The 27451-nt window shown below is 49.7% G+C and overlaps 2 protein-coding genes across 2 annotated transcripts in view; both read left to right on the forward strand.

Moving 5' to 3' along the window:
- The first annotated feature begins 2948 nt into the window (after positions 1-2948).
- LOC309963892 (transcription and mRNA export factor ENY2-like) lies at positions 2949-3335 on the forward strand. The gene is given in 2 exon segments (XM_082842419.1): positions 2949-3042; positions 3045-3335. Coding segments are annotated over 2 exon segments (306 nt in total). The 5' UTR covers positions 2949-2979; the 3' UTR covers positions 3288-3335.
- A 20251-nt stretch (positions 3336-23586) lies between these two features.
- The window catches only part of NIBAN2 (niban apoptosis regulator 2), a 53773-nt gene continuing 49908 nt past the window's right edge, over positions 23587-27451 (forward strand). The window contains exon 1 of the mRNA XM_082843369.1: positions 23587-23785. Coding sequence (XP_082699495.1) covers positions 23731-23785 — 55 coding nt within the window. The 5' untranslated portion in view covers positions 23587-23730. The remainder of the gene's footprint in view (positions 23786-27451) is intronic.

Genomic DNA, 27451 nt, shown 5'->3' on the forward strand with positions numbered 1-27451 from the left:
CCTAGGAGGAATTTCCTAGGCAGGGACCTGGGGGGGATTTCCTACACGGAAATCCTAGAAGGAACTTTGGAGTGAACTTGGTTGGATGGCCTTATTTAATTTGGCTTAAATTGGAAAGATTGTGTACATATGGTCTGAACAAACTATTTGACAACAAAACAAGAAATTGAACCTATTTGTCTCTGAAGAAAAGGGATATTTGCTCCTTGTGGGCACGAGGTGTCCTCAGGCAACTAAGAACCTAGTGGAAGTATCTGAGGATTAATCCTGGTGATGAGTAGTGGTCCCACAGGGAAACCCATCATAACACTTTAAGTTATTTACGGCTCTCCCAGGGACACGCACACAAACTGGTCATTCAGTGCTCAGAGACCCCGCTCTGGATTTACTGCCAGCTAGAGAAACTGAGATGCAGAAGAGCAGAACCAACTCAAGGCTGACACCTTGAGGACCTAAGCTCATAAGCAGCACACTTCTGACCTTAGAAATTGTTCAGACTTTATAAAAAGACAAAACTGAAAGAAAATGGGAAATCGTGCTTCTAAAGCTGAGCGGCTCCCGGACGGGCAGCCACCCACTGGAACTCCGACTGGCTTCATGTACAATACCTATGGAGCCCATACATGCAAGTACTTGGTAAAATGGGAAGATCTAACAAAAGATAGCTTACCTCTTTAGTGGTCAAAATGGGGGAACGCTCGGGCTTCCCTGGTGGCGCAGTGGTTGAGAGTCCGCCTGCCGATGCAGGCAACGCGGGTTCGTGTCCCGGGCTGGGAAGATCCCACATGCCGCGGAGCGGTTGGGCCCGTGAGCTGTGGCCGCTGGGCCTGCGCGTCTGGAGCCTGTGCTCCACAACGGGAGAGACCACAACAGTAAGAGGCCCGCGTACTGCAAAAACAAACAAACAAACAAAAAAAAACTCAATTGGCATAAAGCTCTTCTATGAGTGCTTCTCAACCTTAGATCTTCACCTCTTGGTAAACATCAGCTGTCTCCTTTTGGAATAATAGCAGGATGGCTTATGTGACTGCATGAGGGACTATATGAACCAACCTTACTCAAGGGAGATATATTACATTGTTGTCAGGGTCTTATTAAGGCACTTAAAGGAAATGACAAGTTGGTAGGTAATTTCTTTCACAGTGAGTTCTCAGGAGTCAAAGACCTTAAGGATCATGGATTATAACCTGGAGTTTTTTTTTTTTTTTTTTTTTGCGGTAGGCGGGCCTCTCACTGTTGTGGCCTCTCCCGTTGCGGAGCACAGGCTCAGGACGCGCAGACTCAGCGGCCATGGCTCACGGGCCCAGCCGCTCCGCGGCATGTGGGATCTTCCCGGACCGGGACACGAACCCGCCTCCCCCGCATTGGCAGGCGGACTCTCAACCACTGCGCCACCTGGGAAGCCCGTAACCTGGAGATTTTGTCTATTGGAAAAGACATCAAATAAAAGATTCTTTGCAGCCATGTTGGAAAGGACCTTATCTGGTATTAATCCATGCACTGCCAAACTAAAAGGCATAGACTCGTGGATTCACATCTCTCATTTAAAAAAGTCCCCTCTCGGGCTTCCCTGGTGGCGCAGTGGTTGAGAGTCTGCCTGCCAATGCAGGGGACACGGGTTCGAGCCCTGGTCTGGGAAGATCCCACATGCCGCGGAGCGACTAGGCCTGTGAGCCACAACTACTGAGCCTGTGCGTCTGGAGCTTGTCCTCCGCAACAAGAGAGGCCGCGACAGTGAGAGGCCCGCGCACCGCGATGAAGAGTGGCCCCCGCTCGCCGCAACTAGAGAAAGCCCACGCACAGAAAAGACCCAGCACAGCCAAAAATAAATAAATAAATGAAATTTAAATAAATAAATAAATAAATAAATAAATAAAAAAGTCCCCTCTCCAGTGGTTAAGAATCACCTGCCGATTCAGAGGACACGGGTTCGATCCTTGGTCTGGGAAGATCCCACATGCTGCGGAGCAACTAAGCCCGTGCGCCACAACTACTGAAGCCCACATGCCTAGAGCCCGTGCTCCGCAGCAAGAGAAGCCACCGCAATGAGAAGCCTGCGCACCTCAACGAAGATTAGCTCCTGCTCGCCACAACTAGAGAAAGCCCACACGCAACAATGAAGACCCAATGCAGCCAAAAGTGAATAAATACATTTATTTAAAAAATAAAAAAGCTCCCTCCCCCTGAATGGACTTCAACCCCTGTTTCTGACACCCAGCTTCAACGGACAAGCACCACCAAGCAAAGACGAGAAGAAAATGACAGCAGTAGCAGACAGCTAACCCAAGAGTCTGGACCAGGCCTGTAACCCCCAACCTTGTCAATACTTTTGGACTTAAAAAAAAAAAATGTTTGGGTTTCCCGGGTGGCGCAGTGTTTGAGAGTCCGCCTGCCGTTGCAGGGGACGTGGGTTCGTGCCCGGTCCGGGAAGATCCCACATGCCGCGGAGCGGCTGGGCCCGTGAGCCATGGCCGCTGAGCCTGCGCGTCCGGAGACTGTGCTCCGTAACGGTAGAGGGCGCAACAGTGAGAGGCCCACGTACCGCAAAAAAAAAAAAAAATGTTTGTTTATGTGTACATTACCTATACTCTTGACCTCATTACAGTCACAGTCAACAAGCCTTCTCCCCTTTCCCCCATGTTTTCTTTTTTTTTTTTGCGGTACGCGGGCCTCTCACTGCTGTGGCCTCTCCCGTTGCGGAGCACAGGCTTCGGACGCGCAGGCTCAGCGGCCATGGCTCACGGGCCCAGCCGCTCCGCGGCATGTAGGATCTTCCCGGACCGGGGCACGAACCCGCGTCCCCTGCATCGGCAGGCGGACTCTCAACCACTGCGCCACAAGGGAAGGCCCCCCATGTTTTCTTTAATCTTACAGCTTCTCCTGGGGTCTAGGTCTGGGCAGCCAAAGAATGTTGTAGGTAACGGTCATCGGCGCAAGGGTCGTTTCGTTGCTGGGAAGGGACGGCCCTTGCCCGCGGTGATGGTGGTTAGCAAGATGAACAAAGATGTGCAGATGAGAGCAGCAATTAACCAAAAGTTGATAGAGAAACTGGAGAAAGAGAACTCCTCAAAGAGTTACTGAGAGCTAAATTAATTGAATGTGGCTGGAAGGATCAGTTGAAGGTACACTGTAAAGAGGTAATTAAAGAAAAAGGACTAGAACACGTTACTGTTGATGACTTGGTGGCTGAAATCACACCAAAAGGCAGAGGCCTGGTTCCTGACAGTGTAAAGAAGGAGCTCCTACAAAGAATAAGAACATTCCTTGCTCAGCATGCCAGCCTCTAAGATTGAATTAGATTGTGTTGTTTTGTGGTTTTATTTCTGAAAGTAAAACTTGCCATAAATTAGGAATCAGTTTCCCAAAATGAAATCCTTTTTTGTATGATGGTGTACAGTTTTCAGTAATGATGTATACAGTTGTATTGATTTTTTCCCCTAAATGTGTTATTTTAATAAATATCTCATGAATGAAAAAGAAAAGCTTCTCCTAATTTCTCTGTTGTCTTGCATGTGTATAGTTCACTGTCATCCTTGGAAAGGCAATGTTATTGTACAAATGTCACCGTCTCTTGCCTCCTCTGGCTGGATATGCTGGATCTGTCACCATTGCCCTACTGGGTCCTTTGTAAAATATAATGACCCCATAGCTGTGCCCATGACCAATTTTACCACTATGCTTAACTTCACTGTGACTCACAGAAAAGAACTCTCAGATCACTTACCACGTTCATATCTTTACCCAGTCTTCTCCTGTCCCTTGCTTCTTCCTGACCCCACTAGAAACAATCCCAAAGGACACTGGGGGGCCCACATGTAACCAATCTGATGCTGATGGCCATGATATTAGTCAAAATGTCTTCACAAAACATTACAATTTGCAAGGTCACTGCCACTTATTTCTCTTTCCCATCCTCTGTACTTACTGACAACCTGTTATAATAAGGCTGACAGCAAATATAATTCTCCTTTATGCAATGGGATTAGAACTTGACATACTTGGATTAACGGAGGGCTCACTGCTTTTCCTACTTGTAAGGTCAATTTGACTGATTGGAAACTCCCATATACTAACCCATGGTTAGAAAATTTTGGTTACATACCTTCCAAAAAAGACTCAACACCTGGAGTACTATGTGCCTCTAAAGGATTTATATTTGTTTGTGGGTGTGATAACTGGCCCTGGGCACATGAACGTTTAGACAGTTGGAGAATGGGAGGAACCTGCCTGCTGGGATATTTGACTACTCTAATTACTATCTTGAAATTGCTCACTGACTCAAACTCTAGCCCTGATGATCACAGCAAAAAACAAAAACCAAACAATCCATAAAACCCTCTCATTGGACTTCCCTGGTGGCGCTGTGGTTGAGAGTCTGCCTGCCGATGCAGGGGACACGGGTTCGTGCCCCGGGCCGGGAAGATCCCACGTGCCGCGGAGCGGCTGGGCCCGTGAGCCATGGCCGCTGAGCCTGCGCGTCCGGAGCCTGTGCTCTGCAACGGGAGAGACCACAACAGTGAGAGGCCCGCGTACCGCTAAGAAAGAAAAAAAAAAAAAACCCTCTCATTAGTTGAAGACTACCCTGACGAGGATCCCTCTGAATAGGAAGGTAACAGCTGTGTCCATTCTCAGGGATGTGACCTCCCTGCAGGATTCAGAAGCCAATATAACCACCGCCTCAGGGTTTGGGGCTCTTGGCTAGGAGTTGGTACAACTGACCTAGAAGTGATGATGAGAAATCTTACCCAAACCATCAGTAAGATTGCCAGAGCCTCTGCAAGAGCTATTAGGGACCAACAAAGATCTCTAGACTCTTGCTTATGTGGTACTTGACAAATGTATTGCTTTAGATTATCTCCTTGCTGCCCAAGGAGGTGTCTGTGCTGTTGTTAATACTGCTTGGTGTACTTGGATCAATACCCTCTCTCAAGGAGAGCTTGAAATTAGTAAACTGTAACCTTGCAAAAATCCTTCAAGGGCCCTCTAAATTTGTGCCCAGAGTTCCTTTTTTTTTTTTTTAATTTATTTTATTTTTGGCTGCGTTGGGTCTTTGTTGCTGCGTGTGGGTTTTCTCTAGTTGTGGCAAGCAGGGACTTCTCATTGCAGTGGCTTCTTTTGCTGTGGAGCATGGGCTCTAGGCGTGCGGGCTTCAGTAGTTGTGGTGCACGGGCCTAGCTGCTCCACGGCATGTGGGATCCTCCCGGACCAGGGCTTGAACCCGTGTCCCCTGCACTGGCAGGCAGACTCCCAGCCACTGCACCACCAGGGAAGCCCGTGCCCAGAGTTCTTAATTTTAGTTTTTGTACTATTTTTAGCTGGCTTCCCTCAGAAATAGGCAGGTTTTTTTTTTTTTTTAGGCAGTTTTTTTCACTCTGCTTTCCAGACAATTGTCATTGTCATAATATGTATTATTAATCTTTTTCTGGCCATCAAGCTACTCATGACATGTATCTGCTTGCTTTAAGTCTACTGCTAATAGCACAGGTAAAATGCTTATGTGACAATTTGATATAATTGATAATACGTATAACCTGTGTCTCCCAATCAGCATCTATCTCTCTGCCTTTTCACTATATCTCATTAACCGCCACAGTGTAGATAACTAGGCAAATCTATATACATAAAAAAAAAGAGGCCTAGCACTGAGGGACATGAGGGATCCGGAGCAGGCAGCAAATCACCTGGAATCAAGGGACAGATATTTTAATCATTAATGCTTTCTATCAAAAGATTTGTGATCAAAATGGGAAATGATGGGGAAATTTTTCACATATTGAGGTATAGGGAAGTCATTTTGGCTTATACATGGTTCACCCTGAACTTTGTGTGAACTAAAACGGCTTGACTCATGGCCTGTCAAATGCAAACAGCACATCTACTTCAACAATTAAGGCAAAGAATGTCCCTTCCAAAGATAAGGATAAATAACTCCCTTTCTATGGCATGCATGTTAACATTCCCTTGAAGATAAAGTTCCCTTCCCAGACATCCGGGTCCTACTGTCTCACTGTATACATACTAAATCTTTCTCTTTTGAAAACTTGAAGGAATGTCCTGTCAATTTGATGTATGTTCTTTTTTTCTGGTGAGGCAGGAGACTGTGCTGGAAACCATGCTTCGATGGAGCAGTCCTCAGAGCTACTGAGAGGCTCCTCCTGGGTTATTTGTCCTCAGCTTGGCTCAACTCAAACTCTTTTCTTTATTATTGATTATTGATTATTTCCATTGACAATTGCAAGAGACTCCAGGTCAGTAGAGGACAAACTAACATTAGTGCCTCCTAAGAAGATGCAATGGGAAATAGACAACATCAGCTATGTAGTGTTATAGCCCAAAATGTTCAACCTAAATCCAGTCATGAAGAAACAGACAGACAAATGGAGATGGTGGGACATTCTGCAAGAAAATTGATCTGGACTCTTAAAAAAAAATCAAAGTCATGGAAGGGAAAAATAAACGGCAAAACTGTTCTAGGCTAAAAGATAAAAGAGATATGACAACCAAATGCACTGGGGGGTCTTTGATTAGATCCTGGAGTTTAAAAAAAGCCAGTTAAAAGAACACTATTTGGACAGTTTCAGAAATCTGAATATAGGAAGTGTACTAGATAATATTATTATATCTAGTTCCTGTTGGGTGGGAAAATGGAATTTTCTTGGTTAGGATAATGGAATTTTGTTTATGTAGGTAAATGTCCTAAATCTTAGGAGATACTTTTTTAAAAAATGTAGTCAGGACTGAAGTGTCTAATGTTTGCATTTCACCTTTCAAATAGTTGAACAAAAATTTTTTAAGTGTGTGTGTGTGTGTGTGTGTGTGTTTGATCCAGAGAATCGGGGCCACTGTGAATGATATAGAATAAGAGGTTGGTAATAGGGACTAGATCTCATGCAATTGTGGGTGCTGGTGGAACAGACTGTGCAAGCCCTCTAAACCTGCCAGTAGTTGGAAAGGAGAGATGGACGTGAAGTTGGGGAGAACAAGAACAAACTGAAGCTCACATCTGTCTCCCACCCTCTCCAACATCAATGACGCAGGTGACCTGCAGGAGAACTGGTGTCCTTACCACAGAGCTGTACACATACTTGGCCTGGAACTCAGAGAAACAAAAGGAGGCAACCTAGCAGGAACCAGGGAGGCTACGGGTCCGGGTGCTGCCCCCAAACCAACAAGGCAAGTTAGCAGGTCAGTGACAACCACATGCCAGCTACAGAAGAGCCTGAGACCTTTCATCAAAGTGCAAAGCATAAAAAAATGCCTGCTCCCTCCAAATCTTGAGCGAATTAACTTTATTGCCAACCTAACTTGGAACCACTCAGGGGAGAGAATTCTAGGAAACTTGGTTCCAGCTAAGTTAAGATGACACATTACCAAGTAGAGTGTGTGTGTGTGTGTGTGTGTGTGTGTGTGTGTGTGTGTGTGAGAGAGAGAGAGAGAGAGAGAGAGAGAGAGAGGGAGAAAACGTGATAAAATATTAACAATTGGTGAATCTAGGTAAAGAGTGCTGAAGTTTTTTTGTAGATTTGAAATTTTAAATAAAAAATTGGAAGTGGAAAAAGGCACCAGGCCCAGATGGTTTCACAGCTGAGTTTTATCATAGGAAAATGTAGAAAACTCCCAATCCATTTTACTGGCATATCCTTAGTACTAAAACATAATTTTTTTTTAAAAAAAGGAAAACTATAGACCATTTTCACTTTTGGGTGTCCCCCCAACCCCCAGAAATAAGAGATTTTGTCACTAGGAATACAGTTAACTTAATTCATTACATAAACACATTAAAGGAGAAAAAACATGGATAATTTTTAACCAGAAAAAACATTATTTAAGCATTGAGTGAGTGCCTATACCATGCTATACACATTAAGAACGCTATAATGGTTTGTACAGTAGAGCTTCTGCCCTTCAGAAACTCACAGGTTTCTTGTAATTGAGTGTTCAACCAATCAGAGGATGTAGAGGCTGAAATTGGGTGCTAAAGTGAAAACAGTTACATTCCAAATGGTGTGGCCTGATGAGGGCAAATGAGGACTCAGGGCTGAGACACTTGAGCTTAGAAATGAAATTTGAGCTCCTAGCCCTTTACAGACAGGAAAACTGAGGCCCAGAGAGGAGAAGAGACTTATTCAAGATCATAGATTGCCCATCCCGCCAGGTCAGCATCTACTTTAATTCCACAGATCCGAAAAGCAAAGGACTAGCAGAGACTATTTTCTAAAACCAGGCTGACCTCACCACCTGCAGGTAGCCAGCAAGAACCCCAGGACCCTGCGGGCCGGGACGAGGGCGATGACATCTGTATTTTTCCTTTTGCCCCAGGCTCCAACGTGGCTCAGCAGGCACTGTTACGAATCCTGGTTTTGTTTAAAATTTTGATATTTTGCTCACTATGGAATTTTTGGCCCTAATTTTGATTTTTAAAATATATTGCATTGAACTATTATTTGTCTTGGTGACTGAAGTTTTGGCACCCACCTCTTATACAGTGCACCCTAGACTAGTACCTCATTTGCCTCCTGTTCCCCTCACCTTATACTCCTAAAACTGGGAATCTTCAACCTCATCCTCATTTCCAACCCCCCCAACCCAGCACTGGCATCTCACCAGGGGACGTCACCTCTTCTGTAAGACCACAGATAAGAACACCCTCCCTCCCTCTCTCCCTTCCTTCCTCCCTCCCTCCCTCCCTCCCTCCCTCTTCCTTCCTTCCTTCCTTCTTAGTTCCTTTATGCCAGGTGCTAAGTTGACAGGGGGTGTCTTTGCTCTTAGGCAGTTGTCAGGTAAGGAGGCATCCAGAAAATAGAATAAAGTGTTACAAGAGCTTTAAATGGCCAAGAGAAGAAGGATTGTGTCGGGGCTCATGGGAGGAAAAGAATCTGGATGATTCTGTGCCAGTTCCCATCTATACCTGCTGCCTCATCTATGTCTGAACCACAAATAACAAGGTATCAAGTGCTATGTGCCCAGCAATATTCTACAAGCATTGGTTTATTGGATCAATAGACACCCCTGTGACAGAGGTGCCACTTTTACCTTCATGTCCAAATGAGGAAACTGAGGCTCAGAGAGGTAAAGCCCGCATACTGCAAAACAAAAAAAAACTGAACTGTAGTTATGTAAGGGACTATCCCTCTGCTTAGGAAATACACACTGAAATGTTTAAGGGTAAAGAACCATGATGTATAAAATCTACACTCAAATGATTCAGAAGAAATTATATACACACATACATATGCATGTGTAAATGTTTTACATGTGTATACATACATGTGTATGTGCGTGTGTGTCTAAAATCCCATACTATGTGTATATATCTATATATTCTTATTATGTATGTGTATATAGATAGATTCCTATGATATGAAATACAGTTTAATCTGTGTAAAGGATACACAGGTGTCCTCTTTGTACTTTTTTTTTTTTTTTTTTTTTTTTGCGGTACGCGGGCCTCTCACTGCTGTGGCCTCTCCCGTTGTGGAGCACAGGCTCCGGACGCGCAGGCTCAGCAGCCATGGCTCACGGGCCCAGCCGCTCTGCGGCATGTGGGATCTTCCCAGACCGGGGCACAAACCCGTGTCCCCTGCATCGGCAGGCGGACTCTCAACCACTGCGCCACCAGGGAAGCCCTGCACTACTTTTATTCTTGCAAACTTTCTGTACGTTTGAAATTATTTCCAAATAAAAGGTTTCAAAAATTGTTCATAAACACGGTGGAATACTGCCCACCATAGAAAGGAAACATGTAGATACACATAACACCTCGGAGTGTGTGCTGAGTGTGATAGGTGGGATGCAAGAGTGCACGTTATATGACAACTCCATTTCTTTGCAGCTTAACAACAGGCCACAAGGATCTTTGGTGACAGAGATTAGAATAATTCTTACCTTTGGCGGGAGGGGGAACTAGGTGGGTTTCTTGGTCTGGAAATGTTCTGTATCTTGATCTGGGTGGGTGTCATGTGGGTGACTACATATATAAAAAGTATCAAGCTATACATTTAAGATTGTGCAATTTACTGTATATAACTTTTACTTAAAGAAATATATAAATAGTAATAGTAAAAGATCACTCTAGCTCCTGTGTAGAGACTACCATAGTGGTCCAGACAGCAGAGAAACTATTTGGGAGGCTGTGTCAAAGACGGGGGTGACAGGGAGGGAGGATCAGCCTGGGGGAGCCACAGGTGGATTGAAATGAGAGAAAGAGGGGTCTTGAGGGTGAGCTCTGGTGGACCGACTGGGCGGTGGCACCAGTGACAGAGATGAGAGGTCTGGGAGAGGGGCGGGACCGCTGGAGCCCTGCCCAGTCTGCATTTCCTGAGGTCCTGCAGAAGTTGGAGTTCCCTTCACAGTGGCATCCTGGTCACCACCAGGGGGCAATGGGTTCCTTTGTGACTAGCACGGCAGCCTGAATCCTGAAGAACTGTCTGCCCCTGGGAGCAGCTGTGGAGCATGGTGCCCGGATGGCCTCCAAGCCACCAGGACACTGTGCCCCTTGCAAAAGAATCTTGAAGGATGGGGAGGAAAGGAAATTAAATCCTAAAACCCTAGAATCTGAAAACTGTGACTCCAGCCCTTCCGTGGTCCTCATGTATCAGTGGAGCCAGGCTCCTTAAGACAGTCACAAGGTCTTGCTGCCCGTGCTGCCCCTCCAACCCGCCTGCCTCGACTCAACCCCAGCCCCTCCTCGGGGAAGAGAGGGGCTTCCTTCAGTGCACCCTCTCCCACACATGCTGTTTCTGCACCCTCTCTCCTCTGGGCATCCTACACATCCCTCAGGGATCATTTCTTCCAGGAGTCTTTTCTGACCCAAAATCTGGGTTTGGCTTGCCCCCTCTACTTCTCCCATCATACCCCTTTCTCCCTAGATTTTATTAGTCAATCTACCTGTCTGACTCCTCAGCTCATCTGTGGCTCGAAAGCAGGGCAGGGCCTGGAACGGGCTTCCAGAGTATACGTTGGATGAATGAAAGAATGTATGAGTGGGTGAATCTAAGGTGGTAAGACAATAGCATCTCCATTCATCCATCTGGTGTTTTAAATGTGGATTCAAGTATGGACACTTCCACTTATGAGCTGTGTGACCTTGGCAACCATCTTAAATTCTCTGGGCTCTAGTCTCCTCACCCAGTTATCAAAGTTATTGAACAGATTCAGTGATAGGATGTATGTCAGTCCCTTAGCTTAAAATCTGCACATAGTATACACTCAATAAAAACAAGACGATTTTTGTGTGTGGTTTAAAAATGTAAGTACACGCACACGTGTGTATTTAATTATATCTGTTTGAGAAGGCTATATCATAAATTGTGAGCTAATGCCAGGAGTGAAAATGGGAGAACAAGGTAAAATTTTTTCATTTTGTACTTAATATGTTTCTGTAGTTGAATGTTACATTAAACATGTTACAAAATTTAAATGAAAAATAAAATCCAATAAACATATGAAAGAATACTCAACATCATTACTTATTAGTCATAAGGGAGATGCAAAACAAAACCACCATGAGCTAACCCTACTCACTACCAGAAAGGCTAAATTAAAAGGCTTGACCACACCAAATGTTGGCAAGAATGTGGAGCAACTGGAACTCTCATACATTGTTGGTAGCGGTGTAAATGGTACAGCCATTCTGAAAAAATGTTTGACAGTTTCTAGTAATAGGCATACTTACCCTATAAACCAGAAATTCGACTCCTGGCTATCCAGTCAGCAGGAGAAAAATATATGTCCACAAAAAGACTTGTATGCAAGTGTTCACAGCATTTTTATTTATAATAGCCGAAACCTGGAAGCAATCCAAATGTCCATCAACAGGAGGATGGGTAAACACTTTGTGGTGTATTCATACAGGGGAATACCACACAGCAATAAAGGAATGAACTACTGATAGAAATAACAATATGGATTAATCTTGGAAACATAATGTTGAACAAAAGAAGCCAGACGCAAAAGAAGATGTGTTGCATTGTTGTTTAATTCCATTTACGTGAAGTTCTAGGATAAACAAAACTGACTTATGGTGATAGAAGTCAAAATAGTGGTTACCTTTGGAGGAATGTGGACTGGCACAAGAGAACATTCTGGGGTACCGGAAATATTTCGTACATTGATCTGGGTGACGGTTATACCCATGTATACGTGAATAAAAATTCTTCAAGCTGTGCACAGATGTTCACAGCAGCTTTAACTGGAAACAACTCAAATGGCCATCAATAGGTAAATGGATAAAAAACTATGGTACATCCACACAGTGCAATACAAGACAGCAATAAAAAGGAATGACTATTAATACACTCAACACCATGGATGAATCTCAAAATAATGAAGCTGAGTTTTTTAAAAAGTCAGACAGAAAAGAGTAAACTGTATGATTCCATTTGTATATAAAATTCTAGAAAATGCAAACTAATCTATAGTGATGGAAATCATATCAGTGGTTGTCTGGATGCCTGGCAGGTGGGAGAGGGAGGGAGGAATTACAAAGGGACAGAAGGAAACTTTTGCGGTTGATGGGTATGTTTCTTATCTTTATTTTAGTGATGGTTATACAGACGTATGCAAACTCATTGGGAATTGTGCATCTGACATATGTAAATTAGGCTTCAAGAAATAAAAAAGAGCGGCTTCCCTGGTGGCTCAGTGGTTGAGAGTCCGCCTGCCGGTGCGGGGGACACGGGTTCGTGCCCCGGTCTGGGAAGATCCCACAGGCCGCGGAGCGCCTGGGCCGGTGAGCCATGGCCGCTGAGCCTGCGCGCCCGGAGCCTGTGCTCCGCAACGGGAGAGGCCACAACAGTGAGAGCCCAGCATACCGCAAAAAAAAAAAAAAGAAAAGAAACTGTACTTCTGACCCTCTTTCCCAGATTGGCACTTCCAGCCTCATCTGTGTCCCACGGGATCCTTCTTTCTCACCTGAAGAAACCCCCAGAGAATTTCAACAAATCAGCGCTCTGCAGCTCAGCTGGTGCCCTTGGGATGCATGGCTCTTTACAGCAAAGCTGTTCCATCCCTCACAGCCCAGCTCAAACCTTACTTCCTCCACCAGGAAGCCCTCCTGCCTTGTGCCACAACCTCCCAGTTCAGGGCTTCCCGGAGCTTTGGCTCAAAGCTCTATCATGTTACCTGCTACTGTCCACCTCGTACCAACAGAATTAGAATCCAGTGTAGACCACCTGTCTTCCACACGAGATGCTGACGGTCATCTAGAGCAGCTACCATTTGATGGGTATGCCAGGCCCTGGACCAAGCACTGTATGTACATTGTTGATCTCATTGCTTCCCTACAACAATCCCTACAATGATAGGGATTATTAGCTCCATTTCACAAAAACTGAGGCCCGGGATGGTGAGAGCCAGTTGGAGCCAGTCCTCATGGCCATCAGAAGGTTGAAGAATATCTAGACTCCACTCCTGCTCCCCTTGAGGGCAGCCACGGGCTTTCTTGGTGGGCAGAGAGGAAAGATTTGGCATCTTGGAAGTTCTTCAAAGTGACAGGAAGACAGCTGAGAGGGAGAAAGTCTCCCTGTACTTTATATTTATTTATTTACTTTTTTAAAGGAAGACTTTATTTAAGACTATTGCAATAGGAGTTATGACTATTGCAATAGGGGAGAGAGATTGGGCTCAATTCCTGCAGGTTACTTCATTTAAAAAAATTTTTTTTGCTGGGGGGGCTTCCCTGGTGGCGCAGTGGTTGAGAGTCCACCTGCCGATGCAGGGGACACGGGTTCGTGCCCTGGTCTGGGAAGATCCCACAGGCCGCGGAGCGCCTGGGCCGGTGAGCCATGGCCGCTGAGCCTGCGCGTCCGGAGCCTGTGCTCCGCAACGGGAGAGGCCACAACAGTGAGAGGCCCGCGTACCGCAAAAAAAAAAAAATTAAAAATAATTTTTAATTTTTCTTTACTTTTAATTTTATTTATTTATTTAATTAATTTCCCTGCAGGTTACTTTAGGCCTTTTACCTTAAAGTTTTCCAGAGCAGGAAATCCTTGGAAAAAGTAGGCAGCATGGGTAGAGAGCAGGCACAGGAAGGCCTTTTCCAGGGGCTTTGTGTTCTTATTAAACTGCCTCACATTTATAGTCATGGGCCTTTGGCAGAGGGCTGGAGCAGGAAGGCTCCTGATTAAGGGGCTCAGACACCTTGGTTCTGCTTGGCTTTGCCAGTGGCTAGTTGGGGAGCAGTGAAAATTTCTGTGTGTCAGCTTACCCATCTGTCAAATGGACCCAGTTTTGTCCTACCAGTGGGGAGTAGGGCTTTGGGGTGAAGGAGACCTGAACTGGAAAGCTGGCTTCCCGACTTCTCACCCTTGTGACTGACCTCAACTCTTTGAGCCTGCGTTTCTTCATCTGCAAAATGGGGATAATATTAGTGCAGCCCTCGTGGGACTGTCAAGAAGATAACACATCCAAAGTCCTGGCCCCTTGCCTGGCACGTAGGGGTCACTTGGTGTCATGCCGATGTCATTACCATCATTATTACTAGGTATCAGTGCTAACGTCAGCTTCACTCCCTCGCCAGGGAAGGTTCGAGCCTAGTTAGTGAGACAATGTATCTTAAAACCACCTCGAAAACTGGTCGGTACTTCTGCAGTCAGCAGGATCCTCTCCACAACCATCTGGGCAGCAGAGGGGTCTCAGCCCCGGATTTGGGGGCAGGGGAGGATTTTGCTCCTGTGTAGGACTGGCCATCTCGGTGGAATGCTTGGCATCCCTGACCTTCAGGTATTAAATGTCAGTAGACCTCCTCCCACACTTCCACGGACACCAGACATAGTAATAATGAACAACACCCCCTTACACATATTTCCAAATGCCCCTGGGAGGAGGGGGCTGCCTCCTCGCCCAGAGCTCCCTGCACGAGTGCGCAGGTCAAAGCTTTTATAAAGGTGTCTGGTGGATGGGGTGATGCAGCCTGTATCCAGCCCATGCTGCACTTGCCAAACCGGCTAGGGCCCTGGCACGAGACTGCCCTGGCCTGTTGTCACTGGACTTTGCTAATTCTCACAGAGGTGCCGAATGGGGTAGGATGGCGCAGTCCTGAAAGCTCCCTGCCCCTGGGTCCCTGACCAGTCCTTACTCATGTGTGCATTGGCGGGGCCCACACAAAAGCCCAGCTCTGGGCTCTCCCCATTAAAGCTGTCTCCCCCTCCTCCACCCACCCTCCTCTTGGGCCTCCTCTGTTCCTCCCTGTGCAATGGCTTCTGTCCTCCAGGCTGTGCCCCCCAGGCTGTGCCCCCCATGAGGACGTCTCAGTCAGCCCTGACATATTCAGGCACTCAGAACCCAGGATTATTCTCATTCTATCTAGAAGACCCAGAGGACAAAAATCAGCAAGACTTAAGGGAGAAGGGAAGGAGGGCCAGACTGGGGTGGAGGCGGCCCCACCCCGAGAAGCCCCGCCCAGCCTCACCACGAGCTTAATCCCTCAGAGGGCTGGGGAGGCACAGCCAATACTGCCATCCAGGCCAGGCTCTGAGTCACCAGTTGGTGAGAGGCAGCTTTGGCCCAGCAGGAAACCAAGCTTGACATGGAGGGGGTTGGGCGGAGGCTGGTGGAGCCTGAAACCCCTCCTGGCTGATCCTGGAGGAACTGGGGGTGACTGTCAATGATGGCTCAGCAGCCAACATCTCTCCAGGGCCTGCCAGGAAGTCAGGAGCTGGCCAGGCTCGGGGTCCCTGTGCTTGGAGGCTCTCACCCTGGAGGGTGGGGTGAGATGGGAGTGTAGATTTGTGCACAAGTCACCACGACACAAGGGGTTCCTGACAAGGGACACATGACAGGCACGTGGCGAGTGTCAGGGGGTTGCTGGCTGCTACAATCATTTCATCAGGGCAATTTGTCACCATGTGTCAAAAGCCTCAAAAGGAGGTTTATACCAGCCATTTCACTTCTAGAAATATATCCTCAAAAGGTGATTAAGAAAATGTGTCCAGGGCTTCCCTGGTGGCACAGTGGTTGAGAGTCCGCCTGCCAATGCAGGGGACGCGGGTTCGTGCCCTGGTCCGGGAAGATCCCACATGCCGTGGAGCGGCTGGGTCCGTGAGCCATGGCCGCTGAGCCTGCGCGTCCGGAGCCTGTGCTCCGCAAGGGGAGAGGCCACAGCAGTGAGAGGCCCGCGTACCACAAAAAAAAAAAAAAAAAAAAGAAAATGTGTCCAGTCATAGGTAAATAGTTTTTTGAGTCCTACAATGGAATATTAATTATACGGCCATTAAAATTAGTAGGATAAACAATTTATTCTTCAATTTATTTATTTATTCAATTCTTTTTAAATTAATTAATTTATTATTATTATTTTTTGGCTGCATTGGGTCTTCATTGCTGTGGGCGGGCTTTCTCTAGTTGTGTCAAGCGGGGGCTACTCTTTGTTGCGGTGCGCAGGCTTCTCATTGCGGTGGCTTCTCTTGTTACAGAGCACGGGCTCTAGGCACGCGGGCTTCAGTAGTTGTGGCACGTGGGCTCAGTAGTTGTGGCTCACAGGCTCTAGAGTGCAGGCTCAGTAGTTATGGCGCATGGGCTTAGTTGCTCCGCAGCATGTGGGATCTTCCCGGACCAGGGCTCGAACCCGTATCCCCTGCATTGGCAGGTGGATTCTTAACTACTGCGCCACCAGGGAAGTCCCTCACGTGACATTCTTAAGTGAAAAACAAGTGGGTGAGTAAATAGTGGGCATAGTGTCTGAGAACTAGATGAACACATAGGAATGGGTTTGGAGGGATGGTAGTGTTTAGCACGGTGTATGATCGTTCTGACACTGGCAGAGCCGTGTGTGGGCCCTATCTTTACCTCTTACTTGTTGTGTGACCTTGGATAGGTCACTTCACCTCACTGAGACTGAATTCTCTTTCCTTTAAGATGAGCGTCCCCTCAAAGGGCCTCCTTGACAGAACTGTAGTGAAGGTTCAATGAGGCAGAGGGTATAAAGCCCAGAGCTGGGTGCCTGCAATGAATGGGAGCTTTTGTGGTCTTCATCATCTAGTTATTATTTCTCACTCCCTGCCTATTTGCTGGCACTTCAACACCCCCTTATCCGACTTTGGTGCTGTTGGGTCCAACTGGGAGTCATGACCGGTGGAGGTGGTAAGCACCCGTTTCTGGAGGAAGGCAAGCAGAGACTCTGTAGAAAGAACCAGGCTATCAAATGGGGAGTGAAGTGGGTGTGGCCACGGCAGGCATGCGCATAGGCAAGTCTATGAACAAGCCTGCTGAGTCCCAGGGACCAGGTGGGTGCCCACCGTCACATTCCCCTCCAGTGCCCACGACTCACCCAAGCTACCATTATGTCTGACACTAGGGATGTTGTGTTAAACGAGGACATTCCCTGTCCTCAAAGAGGAAGAGCTATTTAAATGAGTAATCACACACAAAATAATCATGAATGTGCTGACTGTGACTGTGACGGAGAGAGTATGGGGCAGTGGGAGAGGTGGGGAGCTGAAGGGTCGTTTTAGCTGAGGTCTGAAGAATGAACGGTGCAGGGTGGGGCAAAACGGGGAAAGGGAATCAGTGTGTGTGGAAGCTGTGACGTAGGATAGACCATGGCTAGGTTGAGGATGTGAAAAATCAGTACAGCAAGAGGAGGGCGGAGGGACAGAAGAGATGCTGGCAGGAGCCCTAAATGCCATGGTTAGGGTCTGACTTTATCTCCAGGACAGTGGGAGCCACAGGTTTTATTTTTGGCCGCGTGGCTTGCAGGAGCGGGATCTTAGTTCCCCGAACGGGGATTGAACCTGCGCCCCTTGCAGTGGAAGCATGGAGTCTTAGCCACTGGACCGCCAGGGAAGTCCCAGACACAAAAGGTCTGAAGCAGGGGAATGGCATGGTCATCTTTGTGTTTTCGAATCCATCTGGCTGCCCAGCAAGGAACAAATGGGAGGCTGGAGGCAAGGAGGACGAAAGGGCTGGGCATTCAACCAGGTTGGTAGTCACGGGGGCCTGGACTTGGGTGTGGCAGGGGAGCTGGCCACCAGAGGAGCAAGAAAGGACTTTAGCTGCCGGAGGCCAGGTGACAGATGGAACGGACTGCGAGCTGCATCTCCTTCCATCACCCAACAGTTAATAAAGAGGGGAGGTCTGGGCGGGGTGCCAGGGTCCCTTCCGAACAACGAACAACGGGCCATGCCAACTGGATAAACAGTGGTGGACACATGATATTCCTTAAAAACAAGATCCTGATTCACTCACACTCCCTGTTGTTTACCAGAGGTGTTTGTTTTTTTTCTCCTGGGCTATTTCAGGTCCGACAGGTTTGTGGGGAGGGAAGAGTTGGGGCTCAGAGCCAGCTGGGAGGCAGAGGGACTAACAGGGCAAGGAAGGGACCTCCCCCTTCTTACCAGACCAGGAAGGAGCCTGGCCTGGGCCCAGCTATATGTTCTGGGGCAAATCCCTTCCCTTCTCCAGGCCTTTGTCCAAACTCTGGCTCTGATCTTCTGGACTCTCCCTTTCAAAGTAAAGTATTCTTATTCTTCACCTTTGGGTTCTTGTTTCTAAATGTGCTTTAGGGTGGGATGGGGTGGGGCAGCCCTGCAGGAAGGCAGCTTGGCGGAAGCCACTTCCTGAAGGACTGATGAATCAGGGTCTGTAGGTGGCATCCTTGGCCTGGCGGGGGGTGGGGGTGGGGGCGGCGTGGGGGGGGGGAAGGCAGGCCCAGCATGTTGGCCGGGGTGGGGGTGGGGGTGGGGGGGAACTTTCCCTCTCTGCTCCAGATCTGGACCATTCCTATCCTTTGTCCACATGCCTGTTATCTTCCACCAGGTTCTGGGGCCTGGGCCAAAGAAAGGGTGTGGGAGAGCCTGGTGGATAGAGATGGCACCCAGAGCCCTAGAAAAAGAGCAGAGACACCGCCCCCCGCCACAACCTGCCCCTGCCTTGCAGAGTTGAGAAATCCTTCCTATAGAAAGAGCTCTTAAAAGTTAATAAGAAAAAAGATAGACCTTCCAATAGAAAAGCAGAGGATATGAATAATAATAACCACGCACAAATAGCCAAAGAATGTATGAAAAGATTCTTTATTCAAAACTAAAAACTGAACACTGAAACAGCCTCAAGTATAAGGGCGGGGGTTCCCAACCTTTTAGAGTTGAGAAACTCTCCTGATGTCTAACTTCCTGGGACCCTTTCCTCTTCCTCGTATGGTGCTGATGACTATAATCATTTTTCTTTCCTTTAAAAAAGAAATAATTCTTCCCCCACCCAAAGATCATAACTGGCCTGGTCTGATTTATTACCTTATAGTGGAGAGTTGAGAACTTTTTTTTTTTTTTTGCGGTATGCGGCGCACAGGCTCCAGACGCGCAGGCTCAGCGGCCATGGCTCACGAGCGCAGCCACTCTGCGGCATGTGGGAACTTCCCGGACCGGGGCATGAACCCGTGTCCCCTGCATAGGCAGGTGGACTCTCAACCACTGCACCACCAGGGAAGCCCCGAGTTGAGAACTTTTAAAGAATTTTACGATCTTCCCAGAATAAAGTTAAAAACCCCATGTTCTGGATGCTTGGGGAGACTCCAATCTCGTCCCACCCATCCATGGCAGAGGACCCTCTCTCTTCTTCCCTGCAGGAGTCTGGGAATAGCCCTCAGGCCCTGGGGCCCATAAGGACTTGTCACCCTTGCCTTTTCTCACACTGTCACCTTTACCTGGCATGACCTCTCCATGCCCACCTATCTATCTAGTGTTTAAATAAGGATTGCTAAGTGCATACAATGGAATACCATCTTTTAAAAATCCTCACAATTGGTGATTCTTCCAACAAAGTAGTTGCGAGGACCCTGTGAGATGAGGCGGGGAACGTCTGGTGTGATACCTGGATGTGGTACCCACTCCATAAATGGTAGCTATACCTTGGTCTTCACGGAGCAGACTTCTTGCCAATCAGGTCTCAAAGTGTCACCTCCTCCGAGAGGCCCTCCCAGATCACCTTCCTAGGTGGCACCCCCCACACCTGTCACTCCATCCCCTGGTCCTATTATATCATCTTAATGCTTAGCGCTGCCTGAAGCCATCTTATTTGTTTATTATCTTTCTCCCTCCAGCTCTGTGAGCACAGGGATCTTAACTATCTTGTTTACGGATGTACCCCCAACACCTACAATAGCGCCTGACGTAGCAGGTGCTCCGTATATTTGTTTTTCATTTTTATTTTTAAAATTTATTTAATTTTTTTGGCCCTGCTCTGCGGCTTGCGGGATCTCAGTTCCTCGACCAGGGCCACAGGCAGTGAAAGCCCGGAATCCTAACCACTAGGGCACCAGGGAACTCCGTTTTTCATTTTTATGTTTTTATTATTTTTAAAAAATTTTATTTATTTATGTTTTGGCTGCGTTGGGTCTTTGTTGCTGTGTGCGGGCTTTCTCTAGTTGCGGCGAGCGGAGACTACTCTTCGGTGCGGTGCGTAGGCTTCTCTTGTTGTGGAGCACTGGCTCTAGGCGCGCGGGCTTCAGTAGTTGTGGTGCACGGGCTTAGTTGCTCTGTGGCACGTGGGACCTTCCCGGACCAGGGCTTGTACCCATGTCCCCTGCATTGGCAGGCGGACTCCCAACCACTGCATCACCAGGGAAGTCCCTGTTTTTCTTTCTTTTTTTTTTTAAGAAGATGTTGGGGGTAGGAGTTTATTAATTAATTAATTTATTTTTGGCTGTGTTGGGTCTTCGTTTCTGTGCGAGGGCTTTCCCTAGTTGTGGCAAGCGGGGGCTACTCTTCATCGCCGTGCGCGGGCCTCTCACTATCGTGGCCTCGCGGCCTCTCTTGTGGAGCACAAGCTCCAGACGCGCAGGCTCAGTAATTGTGGCTCACGGGCCTAGTTGCCCCGCGGCATGTGGGATCTTCCCAGACCAGGGCTCGAACCCATGTCCCCTGCATTGGCAGGCAGATTCTCAACCACTGTGCCACCAGGGAAGCCCCCCTGTTTTTCATTTTTAAATCAACTTTATTGAAGTAGAATTTACATACAATCAAATGCACCCCCTTTAAGTTGTATAGTTTGATGAGTTTTGACAAATATGTACACCTGTGTAACCGTCAAGGCAAAGACCGTTTCCATTCATCTCAAAATTTTGGCCCTGAGTTTTTTTGCGGTCAATTCCCCTCTACCCTGCTACATTTTTATGTGTGTGAATTGAACTAATCTTGAATTAGAGAGGACTGGCCCTAAGGTCTGGGGAGAGCTATTCACATGTTTACAATGCCTTTCCACTACTACGATCTTGTTTGTCTCACATGTGAGGCCATGGGTGCTCAGAAAGGTTAGGTGGTGACATGTGACAGAGGGTCTTCAAAGCCAAGAGGGAGAGCCCTCTGGGCTAGGGGCCTGGCATGCTGGGAAGTGTGTGGGTGCTCCAGGCTCACAGGCCTGTGTGCACCATGGAGCCTGGCAAAAGGCTGGCTTGTGGCCCCACCTCTACCCCAAATGGCCCAGGCCTCCAGGCCAGCTGAGGCGATGCCCTGCGGTGTTCAGATGTCAGCTACCTCCACCTACCCACTTCCCAGAGCAGAGCAGGCCTTTCCAGTCCCTATAGTTTGGGCCATGGGAAAAAGGAAATAAGGCTAGCGGCACCACTGGTGGCTCAAAGAGAACCAGACGCTGGGTGTCAGCTGACTTGGCCTCTGGCTGGGTTCTGCCTCCACCTTGCTGTGTGACCTTGGCAAGTCACTTTCCCTCTCTGGGCCTCAGTTTCTGTCTGTAGAAGGAAACTAATAATCTCTGCCAGCTGGACTTCAACTCCACCTGATGGTTCTCTGCTGCGTGAACACATTCTGCTCTTCAAAGCCTGTGCCTCTGCCTGTGCTTTCCCCACTCCCTGGAATGCTGTTCCTCAGTATCTGCTGTCAAAATTCTGGTTTTTCCAACTTGTAGTTCTGGCACTACTCCTTCTGTGATTTTCCTCAAGACAGAATGTTCTGTTCCTTCCTCCAGTTTCTCTATGCTCTCAAGGGCAGGGACTGTAATGAATAGTAGAATGGTGGGTTCTGTCTACTGAGATGACCCATCGTGTGCCAGGTGCTGTGCTAATCACTCTGCTATCTCATTTAATCCTCACAACAAAGCATCATTATCCTCAGTTGACGGATGAGGAAACTGAGGTTCGCAATAATGCCACTTGTCCTGGGTCCCAGAGCAGGTAGGACAACTTGCATCCTCTCTTTTCATCCCCAGCGTCTTGCAGAGGGCCTAGCGAGCAGGCATGTATCACTGAACACATGAACAGTGCCTAGATCAGCGGTCCCCAACATTTTTGGCACCAGGGACCGGTTTCGTGGAAGACAATTTTTCCACGGACTTGGCAGGGTGGTGCGATGGTTCAGGTGGTAATGGCAGTGATGGTTCAGGAAGTAATGTGAGTGACGGGGAGCAGCAGATGAAGCTTCGTTCGCTCCCCTGCCGCTCACCTCCTGCTGTGTGGCCCGGTTCCTAACAGGCCACTGGCCTGGATCACATTAGTCAACTTCAAACTTACCTTCTGTGGCGTTGACAGGACTGAAGCACCCGTGCTCAGTAAAGTTAATTTTTATTACCATCATTTTCTGCCTATGTCACACTTACAATAAGAGCTGTCCAATTACAGGGTGGGGCACGCTGACAAGTTAAGTACTCAGTCACTGGAGTAAGCAAGCAGAAACTGGGTCACTCTTGCTATGCAGTACAGGAGGTCTGGGCATCAGCGGCCAAAGGATGACCTCTGCTACCCCAGTCCATGATCTGGGGATCCCAGGGGTTAACCTGTCTCCCCTACCGGCTTGGGGGATAGTGTGGGTAGAATTGAAACACATTCCCCTGCTACATGTGACCCAATCAATGCCCAGCCCCGCAGGCCCGGTACCCAAAGTCCATGCTGGTCCGCGGGTTTTGAATCTGAGTCTTTTACAAACTGTAAAGTACTTTTTTTTTTTTTCTATTTCTAACTTGCCCTGTCTCACAAACCACTTCCCAACTGAAGTACCCATATGCCGAGCCTGAAGAATGTCCGCCTGGCACTGGGACCAGGGGTGCCTTTGGGCCGGAGCCTTGCCTGCCACCTCCCTTTTCCCTGCACTATTGTGCAAGACAGGAGGGCACACCTTCTGGGGCAGGTCGGATCAAGGCCAGGGAACTTCCTGAGGGCTGGCGGCGGCGGGCGGGGCTGGGGGCAGGGGAGCAGGGGCGGGAGGAGTGCGCCTAGGCGTCGCCTACCGGTCCCCTACGTCCTCCTCGGCGTGATTCTCTTCCCAAGCGGGTCGGGGAGGGGGTGACACTCAGGCTGGAGCCCCCCAGACACTCCCGTCCTTTCCGATGCCCCCACCAGCCCCATCTCTTTCTTCGTTTTGATCACGGTCCGGTGCGCCTCCCTCTGCGTCTCTCCTCGGTCTCCCTTTCTCCGACCTTCTCTTTGTTTCCGTCTTGCGGGCGGTCCCGGCATCCCCGGCCCCCTGCCCCGCCCGCCAGCCAGCCCGCCAGCCCTCCAGCCCGCCAGCCTGCCAGCCACCGACGAGGGGGCGGGGCTCAGCTCCGGGGGCGTGGCCTGGCGGGGCGGGGCGGGCGCGGTAGGGCTGCTGGGCCACGGGCTGGGGCGCGAGGCGGAGGCGGTCCGCGGACTGACGCTGCTAGAGCCGAAGCGCGAGCCGGGCGAGGCCGCAGCCAGGGGCGGCAGGAGCGGCGGGAGCAGGGCTGGTCGGCTCCATGGCGCCAGTGGCGCCCGTCTGAGCAGCGCGGGCAGCGGCAGGCGGCGGCCGGATCGGGCCGCGGCTTTTACGCACCATGGGGGACGTGCTGTCCACGCACCTGGACGACGCCAGGCGCCAGCACATCGCAGGTGAGTCCTGCGCAGCGCAGCGCGCGCAGGGGGTCCGGCGGGGAGCCCCCGGCCACGCCCCCATCCCGGCCAGCCTGCTGGGGTCTCGGGAGAGTCAGGCCCCGGGCAGGGCGGGAGTGGCTGGGGGACCAAGACTGTTGTCCAAGCTTGTTTCTTCCACGTCTGAGCGCCCCTTCCCGGCCCCTTCTGAGGCCGCCCTTCCCCCTCCTGGGGGGACTCGAACTCCCACCCACCCCTTGGAGCCGGGTCTCGTCGGATCCCCCAAGACACTACCGCAGTCGCGCTATGGGAGGGGTCGCAGCCTCCCCTTAACCTTGGGTATCCCCGCCCGGAAGCGGTCCAGGCCCACTCGGCCAGCGTGTCCTGACCTTCCCTAGCTGTCCCAGTCCCCCACTCGCCCTGGCCCCAGCCCCAGTACACGTGGCCGAGGCTTCTAGGGGATTGGCCCATCAAGGCCTGAGACTGAGCCTGGGGAGTGGGCTTAGGATACATGGGATACACAGGAGCGGTGGGTCAGAATCCCTGTCCTCGGACTCCGGCACAGCAGGGTGCTTCTGCTGCCAGCTTGTTTAGGGGGCTGGTCAGGGCCGGAGCCCAGCCTCCTCAGCCCCCTCCTTCAGCCGTCTCTGCACAGTGGCCACTTCTCAGAAGGGCAGCTGCCCCCTCCCCCCTCCCTGGGGAAGCCCAGGGACTGCAGTAGGGTCCTGGGTTCCTCCTCCCCCAAACTCAGAGAGTGGAGAGAGAGGGTGAGACCCTCTGGCTGCCTGGGAAACTCAGTTCTGCGTGAGGCTGCCTGGGTGGAACCCCAGCATCTGTTTCCCAGCCATGAGATCTTGGACAAGTCTCCTAATGTCCTGGCCCCTCACAGTTTTCTTCTCTTCGAAATGGGGTGAATGATTTCTTCCTTATTAATAGACTTAAGTGAGCTAATTCACATAGCTTGCTTAGCACAGCCTGGCATAGAGGAGACCCCAGTGCATGGGGTGCTGGTCCATGTAGGATGGAGGGGGAAGCCTATGGAAAGAGGAGGCCGTTCCTCTTGGTTGAATCTGCCTTTCTCTGTCTGGTGGACCCAGAGCACAGTGTCCGCCTACACTTATCATGATGTGTCCTGCAGTTCTCTAGAGTTTCAGAAGCTGAGTTCTGCCACTCAGACCCCTGGAGAACAGAAACCAGGGGTCTCTTAACACTGGGTTCCCACCCAAGCTGGGCACAAAGGTTTGTCCTGTGACTGTGGTTCTGGGCTCACGACCTGAAATTCCCCTTTGTGCCAGGCCTGGGCCCGGGGCCAGTGGTGAGGGTGATGAAGAAATGAGTCAGACCCTCTCCAGCGTCAGACCAGCAGGGGGTTAAGTCCTGGAATACTTGCTTGTAGGACAGGCCTGGACTCTGGGAGGAGGAAGGCCTGGGCGGAGTCTTCCTGTCCCCTCCCTGTTGGTGGCAGCCTCCTGGGCCTCTGTAACAGTCCATCTATTCACGACCTCCTGTTGGGGCCCCTCACCCGGCCTGGTTGGGGTGTGCTGCGCCTTCTTTGGTGGGGTTTTTCCTCCCTCCACACCCAGCTCTGGCTCTCCCCCTCTTCCCGCCTCCTGGGCTGAGAACTGCCACTTCACAGGAGAGGAGACTGAGGCCACAGAAGGTGAAGTGTCCTCTCCTGGACAGGGCTGGGTTTGTTTTGTGGATGCCAAGTTGGTGGAAGAGGGCTGTGCGCACTCAGAGCCTGCTGGCCTCTTTCTTCTCAACACTTCAGTGCTATTAATAACCCTCCTTAAATGCCTCAAGTTCCTGGTCCAGACTCACCTGAGGGGGCTCCTGCAGTACCGAGTGGGAGGGGAGGAAAGCAGCGAGCCTCCAGCCCCCTCCCACAGAAGGGAGCTGCCTTGGATATCTCTGTTGTGGGGAATGGGGGTGTGCTTTGCCCCCTCCAGCGATCCTCGCATTGTCCTCACCCCACCCACGGAGCAGCTAGAGCAGCTAGCACTTTCCCGCAGGACAATTAAAATTCCAGAGCCCTTCCGACCCAGGGACCCAGGGCCGCCCCACAGCGAAGTCAGCTGTGCTCTGAGCTCCGAGGCCTGTTCCTGGTTGGGTTCTGTGGCTTGGCCAGTGGCTTCCCGGGATTTGCACCCGCCTTGAGGAGGTGAGCAGGTGAGTGCCAGCCTGCAAGTCCTGGCAGGGGTCAGGCGCGCTCCTGCCATGGTGCTGTTTTGCCATCACGGCGTCTTTCATCCTGAGATTTCAAAGCTCCTGGCAAGCAGGGGCTTGTTCTCACACCAGGGGCCCCGTGGGGCTAGTGGCAGGATGATTCTCTTCCTTCTTTCATGAGGGAGTTTGTGTGGAGGAAGAACCCTGGCCTGGGAGCCAGGAGGCCTGCGTAACCTCAGGCAGCCGCTTACTTAACTCTCTTCAGTCTGTTTCTCACTGTGACTGAAAGGGTGTCTTCCCTGCGGGCCATAGTCCCTTCCAGCTCTGAGGGCCTAACCATCCCAAAGTTTCCCCACAAATCTCCTCAGATTTGAGCCCCTCAAGGTCCCAACACTGACTCCACAGCATGTTAACTGGCATGACCTTGGGCCAGCATCTGAATCTCAGTGTTCTTATCTGTAGAATGGGAATAATGAAACCTGGCCCAGTGCTTGGGGCATAGTAAGTACTTAGCAAACAACTGCCATTATTATTGAGATTGTTCTTTACTCTCTGTTCTTGAGTGGCCAGGTGTTTGGAGTTTGAAGCAAGCAACTGTAGCTGTGGTTTAGGTCCTGTTTCTCTGAGGTTTGTCCAGTCCCTGGGGTCAGGGTTGATGCTGGTTTCTGGGATGCAAGAATCCACCTGGGTTTTTAGAAACCTTGATTACCTTCTGTGTTGGCATATGTGTGAGATGGCTGTGGGCTATCTGGAGTGGGTCCAGAGAGCAGTGAGGGGAGGACCCATATGACGAGGAAAGAACTAAGACGTGGAGAGGTGGGGGGTAGGGTTAGGCCAACTCACACCTTCTACCTGGCACAGAGGCCAGGACAAGAACAAGAGTGGAAGCGCCCACTGGCTTCTATCAGTGCTGTAAGAGGGGTTCTTTGCATATGGTCTGAGCCACGTAAACCAAGATGGAGCAGGTGAGGGAGTGAGCTCACTGTTGCTCGAGGTATGCAAGTAGGGGCTGGGTGCCGTGCCCTTAGCAGGAAACCTGGCCCTGCTTGGTGTGGGTCAGGGGGATGGGGGCTCTGCCTCAAGGACGGACTTGAAAGACTCAGTCATTGCTCCAGAAATTCTGTTGATCAAGATGAAATTGTGGGGGCCAAGGACCCCCCCCCCCCCCGGCACACACACGTACACACAGTGCCCTTAAGGTTTATTACCCGAGAGCGCTAGTACAGAAGTTTGCCAGGGCCTGTGCTCCTCCTTCTGCCGGCCTCACCTTTCCCCTTGCTAATTCTTTTTTTAAATAGCAGGTTTATTGAAATGCAATTCACCTGCCAGCCAATTCACCTACTTAAAGTGTACCATTCAATGGTTTTTTTGTATATTCACACAGTTGTGCAACCTTCCCCACAATCGATTTTAGAACATTACGTCACCCATCAGAGAAACTCTCCACCCATTAGTAGTCACCCCCGCTTCCCCCTCAGTCCTTCCCAACTCTAGGCAACACTGCTAATGTCGTCTGATTGC

The sequence above is a fragment of the Leucopleurus acutus genome (genome assembly GCF_964270905.1).
Source record: "Leucopleurus acutus genome assembly, chromosome: 7".
NCBI classification, from domain to species: domain Eukaryota; kingdom Metazoa; phylum Chordata; class Mammalia; order Artiodactyla; family Delphinidae; genus Leucopleurus; species Leucopleurus acutus.